At 45.1% G+C, this 25,757-nt stretch overlaps 1 protein-coding gene across 1 annotated transcript in view; it reads left to right on the top strand.

The window, feature by feature from the left end:
• The first annotated feature begins 1,844 nt into the window (after positions 1 to 1,844).
• The window catches only part of GALM (galactose mutarotase), a 71,072-nt gene continuing 47,159 nt past the window's right edge, over positions 1,845 to 25,757 (top strand). Inside the window, exons 1-3 of the mRNA XM_054474285.2 lie at positions 1,845 to 2,287; positions 12,202 to 12,356; positions 18,052 to 18,258. Of these exons, the coding sequence (XP_054330260.1) occupies positions 2,098 to 2,287; positions 12,202 to 12,356; positions 18,052 to 18,258 (552 nt within the window). The 5' untranslated portion in view covers positions 1,845 to 2,097. The remainder of the gene's footprint in view (positions 2,288 to 12,201; positions 12,357 to 18,051; positions 18,259 to 25,757) is intronic.

Raw genomic sequence — 25,757 nt, 5'->3', positions numbered from 1 at the left:
CAGAGTTTATGAGAATTTCTGATGAAGCAGCACATAGGAGTGCCTGTCGGTTATTGTATGAGTGTGATACAGTCTATAATTTGACTTGTTTGGGTCTTTTTATTATTATATGTTGAGCTTCACTGAAGCCTGTTGCAAGCTTTTTTATTTTTCCTTTGCTATCAGAATTCTTCTGCTTCATGATGGAGAATTGAGGCTTTATGGCAAGAATGCTAAATATTCCTTAAATTACAGACAGAAGAGGCTGGGAGATAGTTATTATGTTTTATTAGCATCTGAGTCCAGGCACATAATCCCAATTCTCATAATTTCCTAATCAAAGATGCATTTCATTTCTGCACTCACCACAGTCTAGCTGGATACCCTCTGAACTACCCAGGAACCAAGCCAAGAGCAGTATCAAGAAAAGATAGATGATTATGCAGATGGCTTGAGTAAAACTTGTCTTTAGGCTCCCAGCACCCTCCCACTTCCCAGGCTCAGTACTCCTCTAAAGTTGCCAGACTTAGCAAGGAAATACATAGGTACCTGTATGTTATCTCATTAAGGCCCTTAATAGCTTTATCTTAATCCTTCTGCCATCAGAGCCTATTTTCTTGGGAAAAAAAAATTCAGATTAGTCATCAAGCCTTAGAGCAATATTTCTCTAAATCTGGTCCCAGATAATCTGCAGAAGAATAACTTTGGAACATGAAAAATGCAGATTCCTGAGTTTCACCCTAGACTTCCAGAATTAGAAATTCCAGAGGTGGGGACTGGGAATATGCATTTTAAATGTCCTCAGCGAATTCTGAGACACAATCAAGCAAGACAATTATTTAATAACCTTAGTGTCTTTCCTCTCCAACTGTACGTACCTGAAGACTCCATCCTACTTGTAGAAAAGGAGATAGCAAAGATTCAGTACCTGGCATTTACGAGGACCTCAATAAATACTTGTTCCCCGAATCCCTTCTTAAAGGAACTGTGGACTTCAGGAGCCAGAAGACACCCGAGGTCCCTTTCCAGTCCCTTGAAGTAAAATAAGTCTCAGGCTGTCTCTAATCACCTCCGCACACGGAGGGCCTAATCCATCTACCTGACCCTTTCTGGTCCGAGCTCCTCGAGGCTGCCACAGCTTTGGCCGTTAGGAGAGCCTTCTGGGCAGTGGCTCTAACAGAACCATGTCCAGGACTTCATCCGTGGGACAAAAAGAATGGATCTTCAGTAAGTCTGTGTGCAGAGAAGCTCGAAATGATTTACCTCGTTTCTAAACTACTACTGTACTTTGTTGTTGTTGTTGTTGTTGTTTTGAGACGGAGTCTCGCTCTGTCACCCAGGCTGGAGTGCAGTGGCGTGATCTCGGCTCGCTGCAAGCTCCGCCTCCCGGGTTCACGCCATTCTCCTGCCTCAGCCTCCCGAGTAGCTGGGACTACAGACCCCCACAGTCACGCCCAGCTAATTTTTTTTTTGTATTTTTAGTAGAGACGGGATTTCACCGTGTTAGCCAGGATGGTCTCGATCTCCTGACCTCGTGATCCGCCTGCCTCAGACTCCCAAAGTGCTGGGATTACAGGCGTGAGCCACCAAGCCCGGCCAACTACTACTGTACTTCTTACCCCCTGTATCAAAGAGTTAAAATCGAATTTTCTCCCAAGATCGGTCTCACTGTAAGTCTGCTATCTATATTTTCCCGTTCTTCGTCTGATAGCCACCGACATTAATGACCAGCTCATTACATGTTGAGGTGTGGGGAGATGGGGGTAGAACACTGTCAACCCAGGATTCGAGTTTAGAAAGACTACAAGCCCCAAAATGCAATTTCACCTCCCAAAAACTACCATTCCCAACATGCAATGCAACCAGGGCGAGCCAAGGAAAAGAAGTGCAAGCGTGGCTGCAAAGTTTGCCCCTCTTGTTACCCTCAGGCAAATGAATGATTTAGAAAGGCCCCAGGGGCTATTTTTTGCAGGAACGGTCACTCCCTAAATCCAGGCAAGGAAAGGGAGGAGTCTGAGCCGAGTCACGCCCCTTCTCCTGTAAACTTGGGTCGCTTCTAGCTTAGCAAGCGCTGGAGTTTGAAGATCAGGCAGTAGCTGCACACGCCGAACTTTCCCTATGGCTTCGGTGACCAGGGCCGTGTTTGGAGAGCTGCCCTCGGGAGGAGGGACAGTGGAGAAGTTCCAGCTGCAGTCAGACCTCTTGAGAGTGGACATCATCTCCTGGGGCTGCACGATCACAGCCCTAGAGGTCAAAGACAGGCAGGGGAGATCCTCAGACGTGGTGCTTGGCTTCGCCGAGTTGGAAGGTGGGTTGAACTCTGCCCCGGGCTGCGAGCAGGCCCCAGGCCCACGCTACACACCTCCCGGATCTAGCGGGCCACTTACAATGCGAGGGACCAAGGGGGAAAGTCGCCTAACTTGGGACCTTCTGACTTGCAAGCGCGTGCATCATAGAGGGCTGTGCGGCCATCCGGCATTTGGGAAAAACTATAATAAATAAGCTATGGGAGTTGGCCTCTGGTTATCCGTTCAGGCTTTGCCCCGGTTAACGTAAAAGGTCAGCTGATGGTATGATACACTTCAGCGATCCTGGAGCGATCTTTGAACTGCCTAATCTTTGAACTGCCTGATACCTGGAGAAGGCTGGAGAGGAAAGAGCAGGCAAGAGGGGGTGTGGCTCCCACTTCTAACCTTCTGAAGGAGGAAATTCAAATACTTGCCTCTTCTACTTCCTTCATCCTTGATCAGATTCTCTTTGAGGCCTGGTTGTCTCAGAAATGCTCCAGTAAGCTCAGTGGTTGCCTAGTACACCAGCTACCCAATAACCATTTAGGGAACAAAATAGAGAAGACCACCTCAGTGTCTTCTCAGAGATCAGGTCTCCTACCAACTAGGATGGACTTTTATCCCAGAATCCATGGGCAATTAGGATCAGGCATTAATTAATACATTTGAAAACTCTATTAATCCAATGACCTCATTAAACAGGACAGACAAGGTACCCACTCTTGCTGTTTGGCTGGGGAGATAGACTTTAACTCAATAATTGCATAAATAGAGAATGACAATTGCAGCTTGATTGCAGCAAAGGAAAATGTACATCATGCTCTCTTAGCACCATGGTGTAACTAGACAGAAAATGAGGTGTGAAATAAAGCTGGCAAAGGGAAACTGAGAGTTAATACTCTCTGCTTAGTGGTTGGGGCGTAGACAAATTCTGCTGGAGAGGAGGTTTGAGGTTTTCCTTTTGGTGTGTCATTCTGTCTGTTTGGTTCTTCAGATATGTAAGATATGTAACTTGGCTCATGGTTACATGTTGGTCAGACCAGCCTGGCCAACATGGTGAAACCCTGTCTCTACTAAAAATACAAAAAAATTAGCTGAGCATGGTGGCACGTGCCTGTAATCCCAGCTAGTCAGGAGGCTGAGGCAGAAGAATCGCTTGAACCAGGGAGGCGGAGGTTGCAGTGAGCCAAGATTGCACCACTGCACTCCAGCGTGGGTGGCAGAGCGAAACTCTATCTTAAAAAACAGAGAGCAAATTTCAGATTCCTCAGGGAAAAAAACAAAACTCAGCTTTCTGTTGAACACCACCATGCCCGGCTAATTTTTTTGTATTTTTAGTAGAGACAGGGTTTCGCCATGTTGGCCAGGCTGCTGGCAGGCACCTGTGATCCCAGCTACTTGGGAGGCTGAGGCAGGAGAATCACTTGAATCTGGGAGGCGGAAGTTGCAGTGAGCCAAGATTGCGCCACTGCACTCCAGCCTGGGCGACAGAGTGAGACCCCATCTCAAAAAAATAAAAATATACTCTAACCTTTCCTTCTGCCTTTCTGTGTAACATCTGACCATAAAGAAATTAAGACCCTCATTCCAGAGGGGTCCTGCCCCATACCTGGAGGAAGGAATGCTGCATGGGGAGGCCAAGAAAAATCTGAACACAGGCCTTGCCGAGTTTCCCCACTCACTCTATTAGCAACAGATCTTACCCTTTTTGTCCAATCATATTTCTACATGGCTGTCCATGCTCCATTGGACCTAAGCATAGAAATGGATTGTTTTCCTTGTATCTTGGGTCTTCATTCTGAAAGCTTCTGTGTCACATAAAACTATAATCAAATAAATTTGTTTGGCTTTTTTATTTATTTTTTATTTTTTAGAGGTGGAGTCTCTTGCTCTGTCACCCAGGCTAGAGTGCAGTAGTGCAATTATAGCTGACTTGCAGCCTTGAACTACTGGCCTCAAGCAATCCTCCCACTTCAGCCTCCCAAAGTGCTGGGATTACAGACATGAGCCACTGTGCCCTGCTGTTTTGCTTTTCTCTTGTTAACCTGTGTTTGTTGTAGAGGTGTGGGCTGTGACTCTTACAGGGGAGATATACAGCACTCTGTTACTATTTTGATGGTGCTCTAATACTACATTTCTAGGGCATTAAACCCTATGTTAACAATAAACTGGTAACAGTGGTTGTTAAGAAAGGATCCTGGGTACCCAGGGTGCAGGGGGTGGGAAGGAGACTTAATTTTCACTGTACATTCTTTTAAAACATCAGAGTATGTAAGTATATATAAACAAACAGAGGTAAATAGTTTAAAGTAATAAGACTTGACAGAGGCGGCATGGTGGCTCACGACTGTAATCCTAGGAGTCCAAAGTGGGAGGATCTCTTGAGGCCAGGAGTTTGAGACCAGCCTGGGCAACATAGTGAGACCCTGTCTCTAAAATAAATAAATAAAAATAAATAAATAAATTTAAATTTAAAAAAAATTTTTTTAAAGACTTAACAGAATAGGGGGTTATCTTGACATTGCCATATCCCAAAAATGGTTTTGAGCCATGCGGAAGATCTGAGCGTGGATAATTCCATGAGACATGGTCCTTTTGTAACTGCAGAGTTAGATATGAACAATCTCCAATTTCCCAGACAGGTTATATAAACTCTTTGGAAGACAGCCATAACCAGAGGTCAGAATGGTTCAGTTTCTCCCTGGTAAAATGAGATTTTTTTTCTTTCATATAATTTTAAAAAAGAAAATTATATAAATTTTTAGTTACAGTAAGAGAGGAGACCACCCCTCGTATTGTCTTATGCCCAATTTCTGCTTCCAAAGAAAGAAGTAAAAACTAAAAAGCAGAAATGAAATCCACAGTCAGACAGCCCGGCACTACACCCTGGGCCTGGTAGTTAAAGATCGACCCCTGACCTAACCAGTTATGTTATCTATAGATTCCAGACATTTTATGGAAAAGCACTGTGAAAACCCCTGTCGTGTTGTGTTCTGTTCTGATTACTGGTGCATGCAGCCCCCAGTCAGGTACCCCCGGCTTGCTCGATCGATCACGACCCTCTCACGCAGACCCCCTTAGAGTTGTAAGCCCTTAAAAGGGCCAGGAATTGCTCACTTGGGGAGCTCGGCTTTTGAGACGCAAGTCTGCCGAATAAAGTTCCTTCCTTCTTTAATCTGGTGTCTGAGGAGTTTTGTCTGCGGCTCGTCCTGCTACAACAGCCTAGAAAAATCAGTAATGCCTCCTATGAGTTTTTCTACCTTTTTTTGTATTTAAAAATGTTTTTTTGCTGGGCACGGTGGCTCACGCCTGTAATCCCATCACTTTGGGTGGGTGGATCTCAAGGTCAAGAGACGGTGGCCATCCTGGCCAACACGGTGAAACCTGTCTCTACTAAAAATACAAAAATTAGCTGGGCATGGTGGCGCATGCCTGTAATCCCAGCTATTCGGGAGGCTGAGGCAGGAGAATCACTTAAACCTGGGAGGTGGAGGTTGCAGTGAGCCGAGATTGTGCCACTGCACTCCAGCCTGGTGACAAAGCGAGACTTCATCTCAAAAGAAGAAAAAAAAGTTTTTCTTTTTTTTTTTTTTTAGTGCAGTGGTGCGATCTCGGCTCACTGCAGCCTCCAACTCCTGGGTTCAAGCGATTCTCATGCCTTAGCCTCCCAAGTAGCTGGAATTACAGATGGGCACCACCACACCTGGCTAAGTTTTGTATTTTTAGTAGAGACGGGGTTTCACCATATTGGTCAGGGCTGGTCTCAAACTCCTGACCTCAAGTGATCCGCCTACCTCAGCTTCCTAAAGTGCTGGGATTACAGGCGTGAGCCACCACGCCCAGCCTAAAAATGTTTTTCATCGGCATGTCGCACCTACAGTCATGATTTCTTTCAAAGCCTGTGCTGAAAATATTTGCTTATAAGCCACAGGTATAAACAACCTACCCATACAATCATTGAAACGCCTTCCTTTTCATGTTTCCCCCAGTTACCACCAAAGACCTGGCTATTAACTGCCATGAGAGGCATTAAGGAAAAAATAGAAAAAGTAAATTTAGTGCCTTTAGAAAACCTGGGTTCAGAAGCAGGGATGAGGAAAAAAAAGGATCAGGTTAGAGTCTGCAGTTTAATGTCGCACACACCCAGGAGCACCCTGGTGGGAGCATTGAAAATTCCTGGTTTAAAGTTCTGCTTCCTTCCTTAAAGCTGTGCGACCCCGAGCAATTTATTTAAACTCTCCAGACCTATTTTCTCACGTGAAACAAATGGATTGTGATGATTTAATGAGCTATGGGCTGTGATATGTGTCTGACCATATCTGACCACATATTTGATATGTCTCTGACCAGAGTGAGCAATTAATCATTTTTATCCCCTTTCTTTCCTTTGCCCCCAGATACCATCTCTCACTCTACTAGAACTTTTTATTTCACTTAACACTGCAAAAAATGGCATGGAGATTCATCTAGGACAGCAAGCAGCCACTAAAAAGTATATAAATTATCTGAGATTACTAAAGTGCTTATTAATTAAATTGTTTTCTTCATATAACCAAAGGATAAGTCATTCTGTGAATGGGGGTTTTGATTGAGAGTGGTGAGTAATTTTATTTCAGACTTTAGTGCACTCTGGCTAACTTTGGGCTGTCCGAATTGGGTGTCACAGTTGTGGTCCTTGGGATGTTAGAGGAGTGGAAAGGGCCATATCCCATGATTAAGCATTTATTAATTTATTCTCGCCAGTGCCTTGCCCAGGAAAAGGGGTGAGCGTTTCCTCTACTCTAATCTCAGCAATTGACTTGGTTAAATCAACATTCATGGCTTGACCTAGGAACTTTGAACATTTTCATGGAAAACAGTATTTTCTGCATTTCAAAACAAATTTTTAGCCATGCCTTATTCGGGATTTGGGGATTGTCACTTTTTGTAATTCTGATTTGATGTGAAAGCTTAGTAACCATATCAGTCCATTTTCACACTGCTGTAAAAGAACTGCCTGAGACTGGGTAATGTATAAAGAAAATAGGTTTAATTGACTCACAGTTCCTCATGGATAGGGAGGCCTCAGGAAACTTACAATCATGGCAGGAGGCGAGGAGGAAGCTAGGCAGATCTTACATGGCAGTAGGAGAGAGACAGAAAGGAGGGGAAATTGCCACTTTTAAATCATCAGATCTTGTGAGAACTCACTGACTATCACAAGAACAGCATGGGGGAGCCGCCCCCATGATCCAATTACCTCCACCAGGTGGGATTACAATTGGAGATGAGATTTGGGTGGGAGCACAAAGCCAAAGCATATCAGTAACATTTGAAGGTAGTATAAAATTTATTTGTTCTAAAGGGTTTTTCAGAGACAGGATTTCTGCTGTGCTTAGAGTTTAATTCTTAAAAACTATTCCTCCAGGGGCACAGTGGCTCTCACCTGTAATCCCAGCACTTTGAGAGACCTAGGTGGGAGGATCACTTGAGCTCAGGAGTTCAAGACCAGCCTGGGCAACACAGGGACACTCTGTCTCTAGAAAAAATACGAAAAGTATCCAGGTGTGGTGGCGCATGCCTGTAGTCCCAGCTATTTGGGAGGCTGACGTGGGAGGATCACCTGAGCCTGGAGGTCAAGGCTGCAATGAGCTGTGATGGCACCATTGCACTCCAGCCTAGGTGACAGAGAAAGACCCTGTCTCAAAAAAAACAAAAACAAGAAAAACCCTGATAATTATGGGAAAAAAACAACAAAAAAAAACCCCTATTCTTCCAAACCAAGGAACTGGCCTGGCAAGTGCTTCTTATCTCCATGACGTGATTGTTTTCAGGTAGTGGTCACTTGTAAGGGAATTCTTGCAAGCCCACGTGGTAGGAGCCCTGCTGTTGGCTTTGTGGTTGTCTCCAACACCCAGTATGCCTCTGGCAGAGAGCGGGAGTTCAGTGTTCGTTTGTTGAATGAATCAAAGTATGACTCAAAAATCTCTACAGTCAAACATCTTGTTTTTTAGAAAAAAATTCTGTTTTTCTATAATTTTTGAGCTTCTGAAAAGCAGATGAAACAAAACCAAGGAAAGATTGTTTGGCTGTTTGGGACTCCTTTTGGTTAACCAGTGTATGGGCTTTTAAAGCTATTTTCAGAAAGAGAAGAAGGTGGGGAGAGGTGGGAACAGGAGAGAGAGATCAGCCTGGCCTGTGCCTAGGGATGGAGGTAAGGTCAACAACCAGAAAGCCTGTGCTTTCCACATAATTTGGTACTGAAGAACACGGACTCATGAGCTAGACTGTCTGGGTTCAAGTCTTGGTTCTGCCACTACTTAGCTGTGTGTTTGGGGGCAAGTTATTTAACTTTTCTGTCCTCAGTTTCCACATCTGTAAATTGGGATAGTAATAGTGTCTACATCATAGAAACGTTCTGAGTATGAAATGAAGTAAATGGTAGAGCACTAAGAAAGTGGCTGGGACATACTTTGGGAGGCCGAGGCAGGTGGATCACCTGAGGTCAGGAGTTTGAGACCAGCCTGGCCAACATGGTGAGACCCCATCTCTATTAAAAAAAAAAAAAAATTAGCCGGGCGTGGTGGCGGGCACCTATAATCCCAGCTACTTGGAAGGCTGAGGCAGGAGAACTGCTTGAACCCGGGAGGCAGACGTTGCAGTGAGCCAAGACCGCACACTGCACTCCAGCCTAGGCTATAAGAGCGAAACTCCGTCTCAAAAAAAAAAAAGCACTCAGTAAGTGTTAGCTATTGTGATAGTCCATGGGCAACACTCTGATGCACCTGCAGATTAGCAAAGAAGCAAACCAGGAAAGGCCTGGAAGAGAAGGATTAATGTTTAATTTGTACCCAACCAGTTGGGTAATGGAAACCTGTGACCTGTAACTGGCCTAATCAGCTCAGGGTCTGTATCCTGAGAGCCTCTCCATCCCTTGAAAAAATAGTTCATATGCTTGAATTGCATTATCTGCTGATCTGAAGTAGACATGACAGATACAGAGTACCATGGGAAAAGGGAATGGAATTCAGAGGACGTCTAAGTGAAAACTAGAGTGGAAAGTAATCTTGGTGATAATACAGAAAACAATCTCCAAACCTTAATCTTTTCCGTCGTAAAGTAAGCACAGAGGAACTTAAAGAGACGAAAAGTACCGTAATATGCCCACGCACAAAGTTGTAAGTATGAGGACGCTACTTTGCTTTTTACAGCCCCTCCCCTAAAAAGGCCCCAAACAGTTTATGCTGATTATTATACCATGTAGCCATCAAAAGGAATATGGGGCCGGGTGCGGTGGCTCATGCCAGTAATTTAAACACTTTGGAAGGCCAAGGCGGGAGGACCACTTGAACCCAGGAGTTTGAGACCAGACGAGGCAACATAGGGAAACTCTGTCTCTACAAAATAAAAAGTAAAAAAATTAGCCAGACATGGTACTATATACCTGTGGTCCCAGCTACTCCAGAGGCTGAGGTGGGAGGATCATTTGAGCCTGGGAGGTCGAGGCTGCAGTGAGCTATAATGGCTCCACAGCACTCCAGCCTCGGCAACAGTGAGATCCTATCTAAAAAAATAAAAAGGAATATGGTCTGGGTGGGGTGGCTCACACCTGTAATCCTAGCACTTTGAGAGGCCGAGGCAGGTGGATTGCCTGAACTCAGGAGTTTGAGACCAGCCTGGGCAATATGAAGCATAGTAGAAACCCTGCCTCTACTAAAATACAAAAAAAAAAAAAAAAATTATCTGGGCATGGTGGCGTGTGTCTGTAACCCCAGCTACTTGGGAGGCTCAGGCAGGAGAATTGCTAGAACCCAGGAGGTGGAGGTTGCAATGAGCCAAGATTGCACCACTGCACTCCAGCCCGGGCAACAGAGCAAGACTCTGTCTCTAAAAAAAAAAATAAAAAGGAATATGGCAGATATGTCATGACATGGAGCGATCTGAAGATATTTGATAAATGAAAAGTTGCAGAACAAGGTATGATTATAGTGTGATACTCTATATGGTATGATTCTCTTTACATGGAATATATGTGTTTGTGTATTTGTATATTTGCTAATATGTAGTTAATTCAAATTTTTAAATGAAGTGTACGTGCCAGACTGTTTAATAGTGGTTACCATTGGAAAGGAGAGGAGTGGAGAGGTGAAGGAAGGCTTTTGTGTTTTAGTCTTTGTTTAGGTTGTTAGATTTCACAAATAAAAGTACAGGATGCCTGGTTAAATGTGGATTTCAGATAAACAGCTTACACTTTTTTTTTTTTTTTTTTTTGAGACAAAGTCTCACTCTGTCGCCAGGCTGGAGTACAATGGCACCATCTTGGCTCACCGCAACCTCTGCCTCCTGGGTTCAAGCTATTCTCCTGCCTCAGCCTCCCAAGTAGCTGGGACTACAGGCGCACGCCACGACACCCAGCTAATTTTTGTATTTTTAGTACAAAGTACAAAATCACCATGTTGGCCAGGATGGTCTCGATCTCTTGACCTCGTGATCCACCCTTCTCAGCCTCCCAAAGTGCTGGGATTACAGGCGTGAGCCACCGCGCCCGGACACAACTTTTAAAGTATAAGTATGTCCCATGTATAATAATAGCATGAACATACTTATACTAAGCAATTATTTATTGTTTATTTGAAACTCACATTTAACCAGGCATTCTATATTTCCTCTGGCAAGCCTACTCTATATCCTTGTGTATTACCTAACTCTCCTTAAAGAATATTTTAATGTATTAATTATGTGATTAAAAAAATAAGAAGAGAAAGAAGAATAAGATCGTTTCCCCTCAAGACCACACGAAAGTATAACTTTGGCCTAGAGAAAAGGAGATTACAAAGCAGTGTTATGCAGTCCCCCTTCATCCATAGTTTTGCATCCTGCAGTTTCAGTTACTCAGAGTCAACTTTGGACTGAAAATAGGTGCATACAGTACAATAAGATGTTTTGAAAGAGAGAGAAAAGGCTGGTCGCGGTGACTCACGCCTATAATCCCAGCACTTTGGGAGGCCGAGTTGGGCGGATCACCTGAGGTCAGGAGTTCGAGACCAGCCTGGCCAACATGGTGAAACCCCGTCTCTACTAAAAATACAAAAATTAGCTGGGTGTGGTGGTGCATGCCTCTACTCCCAGCTACTCAGGAGGCTGAGGCAAGAAAATCACTTGAACCTGGGGGGTGGAGTTTGCAGTTAGCCGAGATTGGGGCCACTGCACTCCAGCCTGGGCAACAGAGTGAGACTCTGTCTTAACAACAACCACCACAACAAATAGTTTTATAAAAAGAAAGAAAAAAGCACACAGATGCATGTACTAAAAGATGGAAGAGTGTGTGCACATAAGAATATTAACAGTGGCTCTCTCGAATGATGAGATGAAGGATAATTTCAGTTTTTTGTTTGTGCTGTATAAAATTCTTTACAATTTTGTATAATGAATATTAATTACTTTTGGAAAAGGAAAGGATCATATGTAATGAAAGCGATTTTCTGTGATTCAGTGAGGACTTTGACTGCCCAAGATGTTACCATGTGCAGCATCCCTCTGAAGAAGGTGGGGGACAGTGGCATGCACCACACCTTTGGATTGAGGGGGTTTTTTTTGTTTGTGTGTGTGTGTGTGTGTGTGTGTGTGTGTGTGACAGAGTCTCGCTCTGTCGCCCAGGCTGGAATGCAGTGGCGCGGTCTCGGCTCACTGCAAGCTCCACTTCCCAGGTTCATGCCATTCTCCTGCCTCAGCCTCCCGAGTAGCTGGGACTACAGGCGCCGGCCACCAGGCCCAGCTAATTTTTTTGTATTTTTAGTAGAGACAGGGTTTCACCGTGTTAGCCAGGATGGTCTCGATCTCCTGACCTTGTGATCCACCTGCCTTGGCCTCCCAAAGTGCTGGGATTACAGGTGTGAGCCACCGTGCCCAGCCTGAATTGAAGTTTTAAAAGTGCTGTCATCCCTTGTCCTTGCAGGATACCTCCAAAAGCAGCCATACTTTGGAGCAGTTATTGGGAGGGTGGCCAACCGAATCGCCAAAGGAACCTTCAAGGTGGATGGGAAGGAGTATCACCTGGCCATTAACAAGGAACCCAACAGTCTGCATGGAGGAGTCAGAGGGTTTGATAAGGTAAGTACAGCACATGTGACTGAGTTCCCTTTAGGCTCACTTTACGCATACCTTCTGCTTGCCAGGCACAGTCGTAGGCCCTAGAGCACATGTGTGGTGAGACGCAGGAAAGAGGCCGCTCCTGTGGTTCAGGGCAGCAGGTGCAATGGGCATGTGCTAGGACCCATCCTTCTCTAGTTCATCTGTTGGAACAGACAGGGGAGCCCCAAGAGAAAGGATGTCAGCCTTCGACTTAGGAAAAATGAGAAACAACTTTCTCATAGTGTTGAGATCAGGGAGTTGGGTTGAAGAGATGTGGATTGATAACAGTATCTTCCAATTATTGGACAAGACATTGACATATATTATCTCTTACCCTTACTAAAACTCTGTGTTATCACTAAATGGGAAAACTGAGGCACTGAAAGTCCACATGGCCAGGCACAGTGGCTCACGCCTGTAATCTCAGCACTCTGGGAGGCCGAGGTGGGCAGATCACCTGAGGTCAGGAGTTTAAGACCAGCCTGGCCAACATGGTGAAACCGCATCTCTACGAAAAATACAAAACTTAGCTGGGCGTGGTGGTGGCCACCTGTAATCCCAGCTACTCGGGAGGCTGAGGCAAGAGAATCGTTTGAATGTAGGAGGTGGAAGTTGCAGTGAGCTGAGATCACGCCACTGCACTCCAGCCTGGGCAACAGAGCCAGAGTCCGTCTCAAAAAAATAAAAAATAAAAAATAAATAAAAGGCCACATGACTCCTAAGTGGGACAACCAGGGCTGCCTGGCCCAAAACACTCATTCTTACACCATAGCTGCTGGTGTCCACCCAGGCTACATGGGTGCTCCCGTCCAACATGCTTCCCTGTACCTGTCGTTAAGCCCCCCGCCCCATGCAGCATGGCCCTGCACCAAGGCCTGCCCTTCCACTGAAGTGCCTCATGCCTCAGAATCATATTAGATTCTCCCCAGTTCCTCCCCTCCACATGAAAACGTCCGTTCTTTAAGCAGATCCCTAGAAAACAACGTCAGGAAAGTAAATTGATCGAACAGCTTCTCCCTGGGGTGGGAGTGCTTGGCCTCCTGCTTCCTAGCCCCATGGGAGTCTACGGGTTAACCCCAGTGATTGCTGTCTTACTAGTCTAATTTCAAGCTGTGCAGGAGTAAATTTCAGTAGTTAACTTTGTTTTAAATTATACCACCCAGGTTATTTGCTAGAGAAGAGCCAGAGAAGACAGGAACATATATGGCCACTAACGGCCACAGTTTCTTCTCTTCTGCCTCTAACCACCACTTGTCCTGCAGAAGGAGGCTGGTGGCTCTGGCTTCCCCGCCTCCATGAGCTTCCTGCTGGTGGCCTGGAACCAGACTGACTGCCCCATGGGTTTCCCTTTCCTCAGTGATGGGATTCTTCACGCCAGGGAGGCAGAGGGCAGCATGTGCTCTGCCAGTATTAGGGCAGAGTCTCTAGAACATGCCAGGATCATGAGCAAACCCCAACCAGAGAAAGTAAGGCCCAGCCTGGCTTCAGACAGGGATCTTCAGAGGAGCCTTAGGACAGCACCTCGTTCTAGCTTGCCCCTGCTCCCCCTGTTCACTGTGGCATTTTCCGTGGTGTTGCTTAACTTATATTCCCTTCAAGAACACAGCAAAATCGTGAGTGTACGTAGCCTTCAGTGCAGTGTGCCCTTGAGCCCCTTCTGTGAAGCAGGGGCCAGAGTAGGCCGGGGACTCCTGAGGCTCACAGTATAAAGAGGGAGGTGGACTCTTACGTGATAACTGTTAAAGGCGAGCGGCCACAAGCGCCGTTAACAAGCCAGAGAAGACAGGAACATGTGTGGCCAACAAGGTGCTGTAGGAACTGGGTGTGAACAAATGAAATAGCAACCTAGGAGATAGGATTGGAACTAGCCTTGAAGAGCCAATAGCATTTCATTCAATACATGGATATGGGAGAGAATGGCTGCACCTGGCCCTGAGAGGGGTGGGGAAAGACTTTGAACTTTTTTTTTTTTATGAGGCAGAGTTTTGCTCTCGTTTTCCAGGCTGGAGTACAATGGCGCCATCTCAGCTCACCGCAACCTTCACCTCCTGGGTTCAAGCAATTCTCCTGCCTTAGCCTCTTGAGTAGCTGGGATTACAGGCATGCACCACCACACCCAGCTAATTTTTTGTATTTTTAGTAGAGATGGGGTTTCTCCATGTTGGTCAGGCTAGTCTCGAACTCCTGACCTCAGGTGATCTGCCCACCTCAGCCTCCCAAAGTGCTGGGATTAAAGGCTTGAGCCACCATGCCTGGCCAACTTTGAACATCTTTATGAAGCCACTGAAAGTTTTTGAACAGTTGGTTTTGACATAGTGCCATGCGCCCATCAGATGAACTTTGTTTTACGTTGTGTCACGTCTCAACAATGACTGAATAATTGTTGATTTGGAGGTATGTGTTTTTCTATTCATACTGATGCTTTTTTTTTTTTTGAGACGGAGTTTTTTTGCTCTTGTCCCCTAGGCTGGAGTGCAATGGCGTGATCTCAGCTCACTGCAACCTCCACCTCCCGGGTTCAAGCGATTCTTCTGCCTCAGCCTCCCAAGTAGCTGGGATTACAGGCATGAGCCGCCACGCCCGGCTAATTTTGTATTTTTAGTAGAGACAGGGTTTCTCCATGTTGGTCAGGCTGGTCTCAAACTCCCGACCTCAGGTGATTCACCCACCTTGGCCTCCCAAAGTGCTGGGATTACAGGCATGATCCATCGCACCCAGCTACCAACATATTTTTTTTTTTTAAGATGAAAGTTGAATAGGATTTGAAATGGTATAAGAAGGTCTAGATCTGCAAAGTTTCTGGAAATTTGGAAACTACAGGCTCAGGGAAATCCTTCCAGAAATAGGAATTATGCTTAACCAATCATATTGGTTTACACAAAAATCTTTCCATTGTGTCCTTTCTCTATAAAAGAAAAACTAGGTAGCAAGTTAATTTTTCATTTCAATTATTTAATTCCTGAAATGTTCCATTTGGGATATTCTATTTCTTTTTTAATTACACATATAACAGGCTTCATATTTTGAGTGTCTTGAAAGTTCAACCTTTCTGGGAGCTAACTAGGGTGTAAAATGAATTTTTCACTAAGCTCGGTGAAAGTATTTCACATACCAGCTGCCTTCGCTGTAGGTGAAGGCAGAGACTCCGTTCCTGCTGGGTTCTCCTTCCTGGCAAATGCCATGTCTGTGAGAGCAAAGTGGACAGATCCTGGGCTCAGAGACCACTCCTGTGGCCCACAGAGGCTATTATCTTTCAAGTCTATAGAGTCTGGCCTCAACTCTTCTGTTGAAAACGAAGATTCAAACAAAAACTTCACTGAGACTAAGATGTGGAATAGAGGAGACAGCCAGTCCTGAGTTTGAACCCCAGCTCTGTCACAAATAACATGTATAACTTTATTTATTTATTTATTTTTTGACACAGAGTCTCACTCTATTGCCCAGGCTGGAGTGCAGTGGCGCAATCTTGGCTAACTACAACCTCCGCTTCCCAGGTTCAAGTGGTTCTCCTGCCTCAACCTCCCGAGTAGCTGGGATTACAGGCATGAGCCACCATATGTGGCTAATTTTTGTATTTTTAGTAGAGACGAAGTTTCACCATGTTGGCCAGGCTGGTCTCAAACTCTTGACCTCAAGTGATCTGCCCGCCTTGGCCTCCCAAAGTGCTATGATTACAAGTGTGAGCCACTGCACCCGGCCACATGTGTGACTTTAAACAAGATTTTTTTTCCTTCTAAATAATGGACAGGAAGTATGAAACTCCCCACCCCGCCAACACACACTAGGAATGTAGAAGGTAGAAGTGGGTGTAAGTTAACTGCACTGAACTCAATTTGCTCATCTGTAAAATGGAGGTAAATAATATTTGTTGAAGCCACATGAAATTGCCAGTGTTCAACTGTTCTGACCTACAATGATGGTCATTTCATTTGGGCAACCAAATCTTTACCTTGCAAGATGATTTATGTAAAGCACCAGGTCATTGACTATTGAGCACTCAACAAATTGGAGGTCTCATGCCTGCAACAGGCCCCTTCTTTAGTGATCCCAGAGCTCTCTAAAGGCACTGGGAATCTCTGGCCAACTCATCCCCTGGTAGTATAGAGTAAGGGAACAGGCTCAGGGTCCAATCCAATGCCACACACTAGCTGTGTGGCCTGGGGCAAGCGGTTTATCCTCACTGAGCTTCCATTCTTTGATTATTCAATGAGGATGATGTTACCTACTCTAAGTCTGCTTTGAGACAGATAGACAGTGTCTGTGAAGTTTCTAGCAAAGAGTCTTGACTCATAATGGGCACCCGATAAATGTTCGTTTTCCCTTCCCTATAAGTGTAATCTTGGAGCCTCTAGGACAAAGTTGAGAACAGCCACTATGTTAATCCAAGATTCCAATTCCTATTTCCAAAAGCAAAATGCCTTTTATTTATTTATTTACTTTTTTGAGACAATGTCTTACTCTGTCACCCAGATTGGAGTGCAATGGTGTGTGCGATCTCGGCTCACTGCAGCCTCAACCTCCCGGGCTCAAGCGATCCTCCCTTCTCAGCCTCCCGAGTAGCTAGGACTACAGGTATGCACCACCATACCTCGCTAATTTTTTAAACTTTTTTATAGAGATGACATCTCACTATGTTGCCCAGGCTGGTCTTGAATTCCTGAGCTCAAGTGATCCTCCTGCCTCAGCCTCCCAAAATGTTGGGATTACAGGCATGAGCTATTGCACGTGACCACAAAAAAAAACTTTAAAAATAAACTCTTCTTCATACTTTTTTTTGCTAGTCTTAGAATCATATTTTCTGGAACAAGAAGAAACTTCGAGATAATTTCTTCAACCCCTTTATTTTATGAAAGAGATTAATGCCTAGAGTCACACAATGAGCTAGGGACAAATGAGGCCCCCCAAATCAGGACTCTTGACTTGTAGGCTACAACTCTTCTTAATGGCACAAGTGCCTTATTTGTTTTGAACTCTGCCTAGGGAACACAGAGCCTTGTAGGGATTTTAATAAATATTTGTATATAGTACCCCCAGGAGGAAGGGGCTGATTTATTAAAGTTGTTTTAATACTCTCAGCAGATATTGCTATATGGCTTTAGCAGAGTGGGGCTACAAGATTAAAAAAATCAAAGAAAAATCAAAGAAGAGGAGAGGAAAATATTGTAGACACACATCGTACAAAGTTAGAGAAAAGAGAATGGGGAGTGTGAGAAGGTAGAGAAAAACAAATATTTGTACCAATTAAAATCCAGGGACCAGGTGCAGTGGCTCACACCTGTAATCCCAGTACCTTGGGAGGCCGAGGCAGGTGGATCACTTGAGGTCAGGAGTTCGAGACCAGCCTGGTCATCATGGCGAAACCCCGTCTCTACGAAAAATGCAAAAATTAGCTGGGTACAGTGGCTCATGCCTGTAATCTTACTCGGGAGGCTGAGGCTCGAGAATCGCTTGAACCTGGGAGGTGGAGGTTGCAGAGCCAAGATTGTATCACTGCACTGCAGCCTGGACAACATAGTGAGACTCTGTCTCACAAAAAAATCCAGGCTATCATTCAAAAGTCTTAATTGATTGTATCACCATTTTCCTTGTGAAATCAGTTGTCTTTAAACATTGAAATATGGCATTTAGCTTGAGGTTGGAGCAACTATACAACTTTGAAAACACTTTTTTCCAGGTGCTCTGGACCCCTCGGGTGCTGTCCAATGGCATCCAGTTCTCACACATCAGTCCAGATGGTGAGGAAGGCTACCCCGGAGAGTTAAAAGTCTGGGTGACATACACCCTGGATGGCGGAGAGCTCGTGGTCAACTATAGAGCACAGGCCAGTCAGGCCACACCAGTCAACCTGACCAACCATTCTTACTTCAACCTGGCAGGCCAGGTAAGTGAACTTGTTTCTTCTTTCCTGCTTCATGCTTTGTGGAATGTCCTGGGCTGTGGCTAGACAGATCAGAGCAGTGTGGAATTGCTGTGGCAGTGAGGTCACCCTCATGATGATGAAAAGGGCCCAGCAGAGGGCTTATAGTAGGTGCTCAATAATTGAAAATTATAGAGAAAGACAGAATGAGTACATTGTACTGCGAAGAGAAGTACCTGTTTCCCTTTTGCTTCAGACAAGTAACTAGCTGTTTCAAGAACTCCCTCTGAGAATCTAATTGTAACATGTGCTTATATTTGCTTCCCTTATTCCATGTCTACTCTCCCCAGATTTGTTCCAATTAAGGTGCCTTCCACCCTTGGAGCTTTGGAAATGGGCATGGCCAAGCTCCTTTAGATATGCTGCCAATATGTGTGTGCTTCCCCTGTGAGCCTGCCAGCTCCTCCCAGGAGTTTGGGTGGGCCAGTCCTGCCCTGCACAGTACCGTGGAAAGAGCACTGGACTTGGATTTAGAAGACCTGGTTTTTTTAGCTTAATAAAGGCATATTCTCAATTTCATAGTAATAACACTACCTACTATTTGTCAGCTGCTGTTAGAAGCCCTTTATGAAGTTGTTGGTTAAGACACTAAAATCAACCCAGCAGAGGGATAAACCCCAGTGGGGGACCACTTGAACTGCCCACATAAGAGTGGTGTAGAGCTGCTGACAACCCCCCCTTAAGTGATCCCTTCTGAACTACCTCATTCCCTCCTAAAGCTAACAGTTTAGCTCATTGAGGAGGATATCATATCAGACAGAATAAAAAGCTTAGCTAAACTCTGTAGATTATATCTATTACTTCCTCTTTATCTGAAGAACTCATCATTGTCTACTATACTTGACTCACTTTGGCCTGATTTTCTACCGCAAGATGATGTTCACAGTCAGCTAGTAATAACTCACCTTTTTATACTGTTTCAGGAGTTTGCTGATGATCTGTTGGATTCTGTTTTCTAGAATTTTCCCAAATTGCAGAGTTAATTGGTTCTTGTAAAATTTCCAAAGTTCTCCCTTTAAAAAAGTTGACCCTTCACTTGCGTGTTCCTTATCCTCAGGAACTTTCACCATCCTTCTTGAAATCTTAAAAACAAGCCCAGGTGCTGTGGCTCATGCCCGTAATCCCGGCACTTTGGGAGGCCAAGATGAGTGAATCACCTGAGGTTAGGAGTTTGAGACCAGCCTGACCAACATGGTGAAACCCCGTCTCTACTAAAAATACAAAATTAGCTGGGCATGGTAGCGTGGGCCTGTAATCTCAGCTATTCGGGAGGCTGAGACAGGAGAATCACTTGAACCTGGAAGGCGGAGGTTGCAGTGAGCTGAGATTGCACCATTGCACTCCAGCCTGAGCAACAAGAGTGAAATTCCGTCTTTAAAAAAAAAAAAAAATCTTAAAAACGAAACAAAAGACAAAAACAAAACAAAAACCCTCAGACCTAAGAGTCTCTACTTCTTAAAATAAGTTCAGAAAGAAACGACAGAAATAGAACAAAGTATTGTTTTATGTAGGTAATAAACTAGGTGATAATTCTGTTTTTTACATTTTTTGCATACTTAGGACATCCTATCTAATAATAGGGAGGGGAGATCTAAAGGAATAGATTAGAAATAAAAAGAGAAATTATGCAAGCAGTATTCCATCTGCCAGTGTGTTCCAATGAAGGAGACAATATGGGAATGTTAGGTTTACTAAGGCTTTTTACCACTCTTCCAATCCTGCAGGGACTTGGAGTGACGGGTATTTCTGAATCTCTTTTCAGAGGCTGAATAGTTTCCTAGATCATAGACCCCACCCAAAAGCGCGGTCAGTAAACTTCCTTCCGTATACCACAGATTGAATATCCCTTATCCAAAATACTTGAGGCCAGAGATGTTTTGGATTTTGGAGATTTTCAGATTTTGGAATATTTGCGTTATATATACTTATTCGTTCAGCATTCCTAATCCAAAAACTCGAAATCTGGAATGCTCCAGTGACTACTTCTTCTGAGCATCATGTTGGCACTCAAAAAGCTCAGATTTTGGAGCATTTCAGATTTTAGATTGTCCTTTTTTTTTTTTTTTTTTGAGATGGAGTTTTATTCTTGTTGCCCAGGCTGGAATGCAGTGGCACGATATCAGCTCACTGTAACCTCCACCTTCTGGGTTCAAGCGATTCTCCTGCCTCAGCTTCCCTAGTAGCTGGGATTACAGGCGCCCACCACCACACCTAGCTGATTTTTGTACTTTTGGTAGAGATGGGGTTTTACCATGTTGGCCAAGCTGGTCTCGAACTCCTGACCTCGGGTGATCCACCCGCTTCGGTCTCCCTAAGTGCTAGGATTACAGGCGTGAGCCACTGCACCTGGCCCCAGATTTTAGATTTTCAGATTAGGGATGTTCAACCTGTATCTTAGTAAGCGTAGCTTGAATCCATAGCCACTGGCTTCAGGTTTGAAGGTGGATGGGGGCACCAGCCTTCTGAGGCACTCTGGTAGGAGTGGATGATCACCAAGCCAGACCTGGAGTCAAGGGCCTCTGCATCTTCAGAATATCTCTTGCCATACCTTGAGAAGCATTATCATATATCTCAAACCCTCCCCAGGGACATAGCTCAAAACCTGATATTTAAATTAGTCAGCTCATCTTATATATTTTTGTTTTTTAAATTTAATAAGTGGCATTTTTGTTCTATTTGGGCCCAAGTATTGCTCATCACTTCTAAGTTTGAGGGTTGGAGACCTGGGGAGGAGGGGAGAACTGGCTTTGTCAAAGAATGTAAAAGGTATGTAGGTTGCAGGTCATTTTTTGTTTTGTTTTGTTTTGTTTTTCTGTTCCTTCCTGTGCCTAACACAAAACTGGGATAACATTTTTTTTATTGAAACTTTACCTAAAGACCTGGGTGTGGTGGCTTATGCCTGTAATCCCAGCACTTTGGAAGGCCAAGGTGGGAGCATCACTGGAGCCCAGGAGTTCAAGACCATACTGGGCAACATAGAGAGATCCCCATCTCTAAAAACAAACAAACAAACAGGCCGGGTGCGGTGGCTCACGCCTGTAATCCCAGCACTTGGGAGGCCGAGGTGGGCAGATCACTTCAGGTCAGGAGTTCAAGACCAACCTGGCCAACATGGCAAAAACCCATCTCCACTAAAAATACAAAAAATTAGCTGGGCGTTGTGGCACATGCCTGCCGTCCCAGCTAATCAGGAGGCCAAGGCATGAGAATTGCTTGAACCCAGGAGGCGGAGGTTGCAGTGAGCCAAGATTGTACCACTGGACTCCATCCTGGATGACACAGCGAGACTGTGTTTTTATAAACAATAAAAAAAAAAAATACAAACAAACAAAAATACAATGGAAACTTTACTTAAAGAGTTATGAAAGCAGGTCTGGGGGAATTTGAGATGAAAAGCAATAGCATGTGGTACATGACAGGTAGATATGTCATTAAGGACCCAGGTTCTTCCAGTTTTCCATCTGCTTCCTCAGTATTTTGGCTTTTGTCTTCAGGCTTGTCCCCTCATGGCCACAGCTCCAGGAATCACCTCCTCATATGGTCACATCCAGAGACAAAAAGACCTATTCCATTTTTCATATCTCTAATGTCTTCTTTTTAAGAAAAAGCAATACTTTTCCTAGAAGCCCTTCAGCCAACTTTCTCTGATTTCTCATTGGCCAGAAGTGTGGCCTATTCTCTGCCTAACCCAATCGCCAGCAAGGGAATTAGGCCACGATGATTGGCTTAGATCAGTCAAAATTCGCCCTCTGGGAATGGAGGGGTGGGGGGTCCTCTTCCCTGAATATCTGTTCTAGCATAGGATAAATCAACAAGCCTGGTTTCTGCCTGGGAGCACAGAGTTGCTGGTAAAAGAGTCGCCATGGCTTGTGGGTAGTAACCCGCAGTGTCTGTACCCTCCTGCTAGAGGTGATGAAAGCTGAGTTAAGGCTGTGGTAGTGACATTGCGCAATGTCTTTAAAGTCCCCTGCAAATCGTAATGGGCTCTATAAATGGTTAATGTTACAAACGGGTAGCAGCCAAGCAAAGTTAACCGAAACAAACACTGAACCCAGAGATGGGCCTCAAGGTCTGTTTGTGAATCAGCATTTCTTGCCAAGTTTTCATCAGCCTTGAAAGGAAATGATTCCAACAGTAATATTCCACCAGAGTAGATCATTGCATTTTTCCAGCCTAGAAGAGTCATAAAAAGAAGCATGCATTTTATTATTTTTTTTATATTTTTTTGAGACGGAGTCTCACTCTGTCTCCCAGGCTGGAGTGCAGTGGCGCAATCTCGGCTCACTGCAACCTCCGCCTCCCGGGTTCCAGGGATTCTCCCGCCTCAGCCTCTGGAGTAGCTGGGATTACAGGCGCGTGCCCCTGGCTAATTTTTTGTATTTTTAGTAGAGATGGGGTTTCACCATGTTGGCCAGGCTGGTCTTGAACTCCTGACCTGAAGTGATCCGCCCATCTCGGCCTCCCAAACTTCTGGGATTACAGGCCTGAGCCACCACACCTGGCCACAAAGCATGCATCTCTTTAATGAAGGAATGTTACTACCGCTTGGTGACCCAGTGACCCTTAAGAGGGTGGGTGCCTGATGAATGTTCTTTTCCTTCTGCTCCTAGGCTTCTTCCTAAATCTCAGACTCATCAGTTTATTTGGTGTGTGATTTTCATGTTGATTCATTTCTCTAGTGCTTAAAAAAAAAAACCACAGAAAGTGCAAATTTATTTATTTCTTTTTTTTTTTTTTTTTTTTTTGAGATGGAGTCTTATTCTGTTGCCCAGGCTGGAGTGCAGTGGTGTGATCTTGGCTCACTGCAACCTCCGCCTCCCGGGTTCACGACATTCTCCTGCCTCAGCCTCCCGAGTAGCTGGGACTACAGGCGCCCACCACCACGCTCAACTAATCTTTTGTATTTTTAGTAGAGACGGGGTTTCACCGTGTTAGCCAGGATGGTCTCGATCTCCTGACCTCGTGATCCACTCACCTCAGCCTCCCAAAGTGCTGGGATTACAAGCGTGAGCCACCGTGCCCGGCCAGAAGGTGGAAATTTCTAAGCAGCTTTATTTATAATAGTAAAACACTGGAAGCAACCCAAAAGGCTATCAACAGGAGAATGGATAAACAAATTGCGATACAGCCATACAATGGAATACTACTCAACAATACAAAGGAATGTAACATGGATGATCCCACAAGCATTACGTTGTGTGGAAGTAACAAGGCACCAAAGAATATATACTGCATGGTTCTGTTTCTAAGGAGGCAGGCACCTAGGAAACAGAGTGAAGACCTGAATTAATGCTAGGCCAGGAGTCTGGAGAATGGCTTTGCCTCCTGCAGGCGTCCTCATTGGATGATATTACATAAGTTGTGTTCCTCCAGGCTTATTTGTGCACAGGAAGTATGGAGGTGCTTCGGTCCATCTGGGTTCTCCTTTTCTAACACGATTCAACTCTGTATGTGGGCTGCAGCTCCCAGTTTAGCGCCACCAAGTCCTGGAACCCAACCTTCACACCCCTTGTCTTGACTGACCCAAAGGCCTCTGTGTTGAGCTGAGTAGTGAACATATAGGGCAAAGGAAATACAGTAGTCCCAAATTCTCTTCCCTCAGCTCCTCTCCCACAGTCCCAGGGGCATCTCCAGGTGCTGGCACCACCCTGAGGCATGAGAGGATGGCAGGAGAGACAGCCGCACAGAAGAGACATCCTCTCTAGGCTAGACCTGCTCTAGGCAAGGGTGCAGACCCTCTCCCATCTTGGACCTGCTGCCCCAGCTCACAGCAGGGACCAAACAAGCTGTAGAAAGTGCAGAGGAGAGGCCTCTGCCCTGGCTTTGTCCCCCACCCACTCATACCCCTGCCCAGCACACACCCACTGGGAGAAAACAAGAGCATCATAGTTCTTCTGGCCAGGCATGGTGGCTCAAGTCTGTAATCCCAGCACTTTGGGAGGCCAAGGCAGGCAGGTTACTTGAGGTCTGGAGTTCAAGACCAGCCTGGGCAACATGGTGAAACCCCATCTCTACTAAAAATACAAAAATTAGCCTAGCATGGTAGTGGGCACCTGTAATCCCAGCTACTTAGGAGGCTAAGGCAGGAGAATTGCTTGAACCCTGGAAGTGGAGGTTGCAGTGACCCAAGATTGCACGACTGCACTCCAGCCTGGGTGACACAGTAGGACTCTGCCTCCGAAAAAAAAAAAGAATCGCAGTTTTTCAGAAAAAGAGCCTACTAGTGGTGTAATTAAACCAGTTTCTGTCGTGTTTAGACATGCATTCTCATGGTCTCTAAAATCTTGACCTTTCTTCTCAGAATGACTCAGCTGGATTGTGTGGGCCAGTCTTTCAGACCATAGAATCTGTTTCCAGCTAACCTGTCCTAACCCTGTCTCAAAAAAACCAGTCGGCCGGGCACAGTGCCTCACACCTGTAATCTCAGCACTTTGGGAGGCTGAGGTGGGTGGATCACCTGAGGTCAGGAGTTCAAGACCAGCCTGGCCAACATGGTGAAACCCCATCTCTACTAAAAATACAAAAATTAGCCAAGTGTGGTGGCACACGCTTGTAATCCCAGCTGCTCGGGAGACTGAGGCAGGAGAATTGCTTGAACCTGGGAGGCAGAGACTGCAGTGAGCCAAGATTGCACTACTTCACTCCAGCCTGGCGACAGAGTGAGACTCCGTCTCAAAAAAAAAAAAAAAAAAATGTGTACTGGGCGCAGTGACTCACACCTGTAATCCCAGCACTTTGGGAGGCCGAGGTGAGCAGATCACCTGAGGTCACGAGTTCGAGACCAGTCTGACCGACATGGAGAAACCCCGTCTCTACTAAAAATACAAAATTAGCCAGGCGTGGTGGTGCATGCCTGTAATCCCAGCTACTAGGGAGGCCGAGGCAGGAGAATCACTTGAATCCGAGAGGCGGAGGTTACAGTGAGCCGAGATTGCGCCAATGCATTCCGGCCTTGGCAACAAGAGCAAAACTCGGTCTCAAAAAAAAAAAAAAAAAAAGTCAAATGTCAAACATCCCCTGAGGGACAAAATTATCCCCAATTGAGAACCACTAGTTTAGCTTATCTTTGAGCATTCACTAAGCAAAAGCCCTCACTTGGTTTCCCTTCCGCATCTTCTGGTTTGAAGCTTTAAAATATGTTGCTATTGATAATATAAAATAATATTTGTACTAGAAACATGCATGTATAAAGTGCCAATTTGCAAACAACACAATGCACCTTTCCTAAACTGTTATTCACAAGGACCCTGGAAAAGGCAGAGGCATCATTAGCCCAAATTTATTTTATTTTATTTTATTTTATTTATTTTGAGACGGAGTTTTGCTCTTGTTGCCCAGGCTGGAGTGCAATGGCACGCACGATCTTGGCTCACCGCGACCTCCACCTCCCAGGTTCAAGCAATTCTCCTGCCTCAGCCTCCAGAGTAGCTGAGATTACAGGCATGTGCCACCACACCTGGCTA

This window comes from Pongo pygmaeus, chromosome 12 (assembly GCF_028885625.2).
Source record: "Pongo pygmaeus isolate AG05252 chromosome 12, NHGRI_mPonPyg2-v2.0_pri, whole genome shotgun sequence".
NCBI classification, from domain to species: domain Eukaryota; kingdom Metazoa; phylum Chordata; class Mammalia; order Primates; family Hominidae; genus Pongo; species Pongo pygmaeus.
Note: the sequence above shows the minus strand (reverse complement) of the source record. Positions and strands in the feature narration are given on the sequence as shown.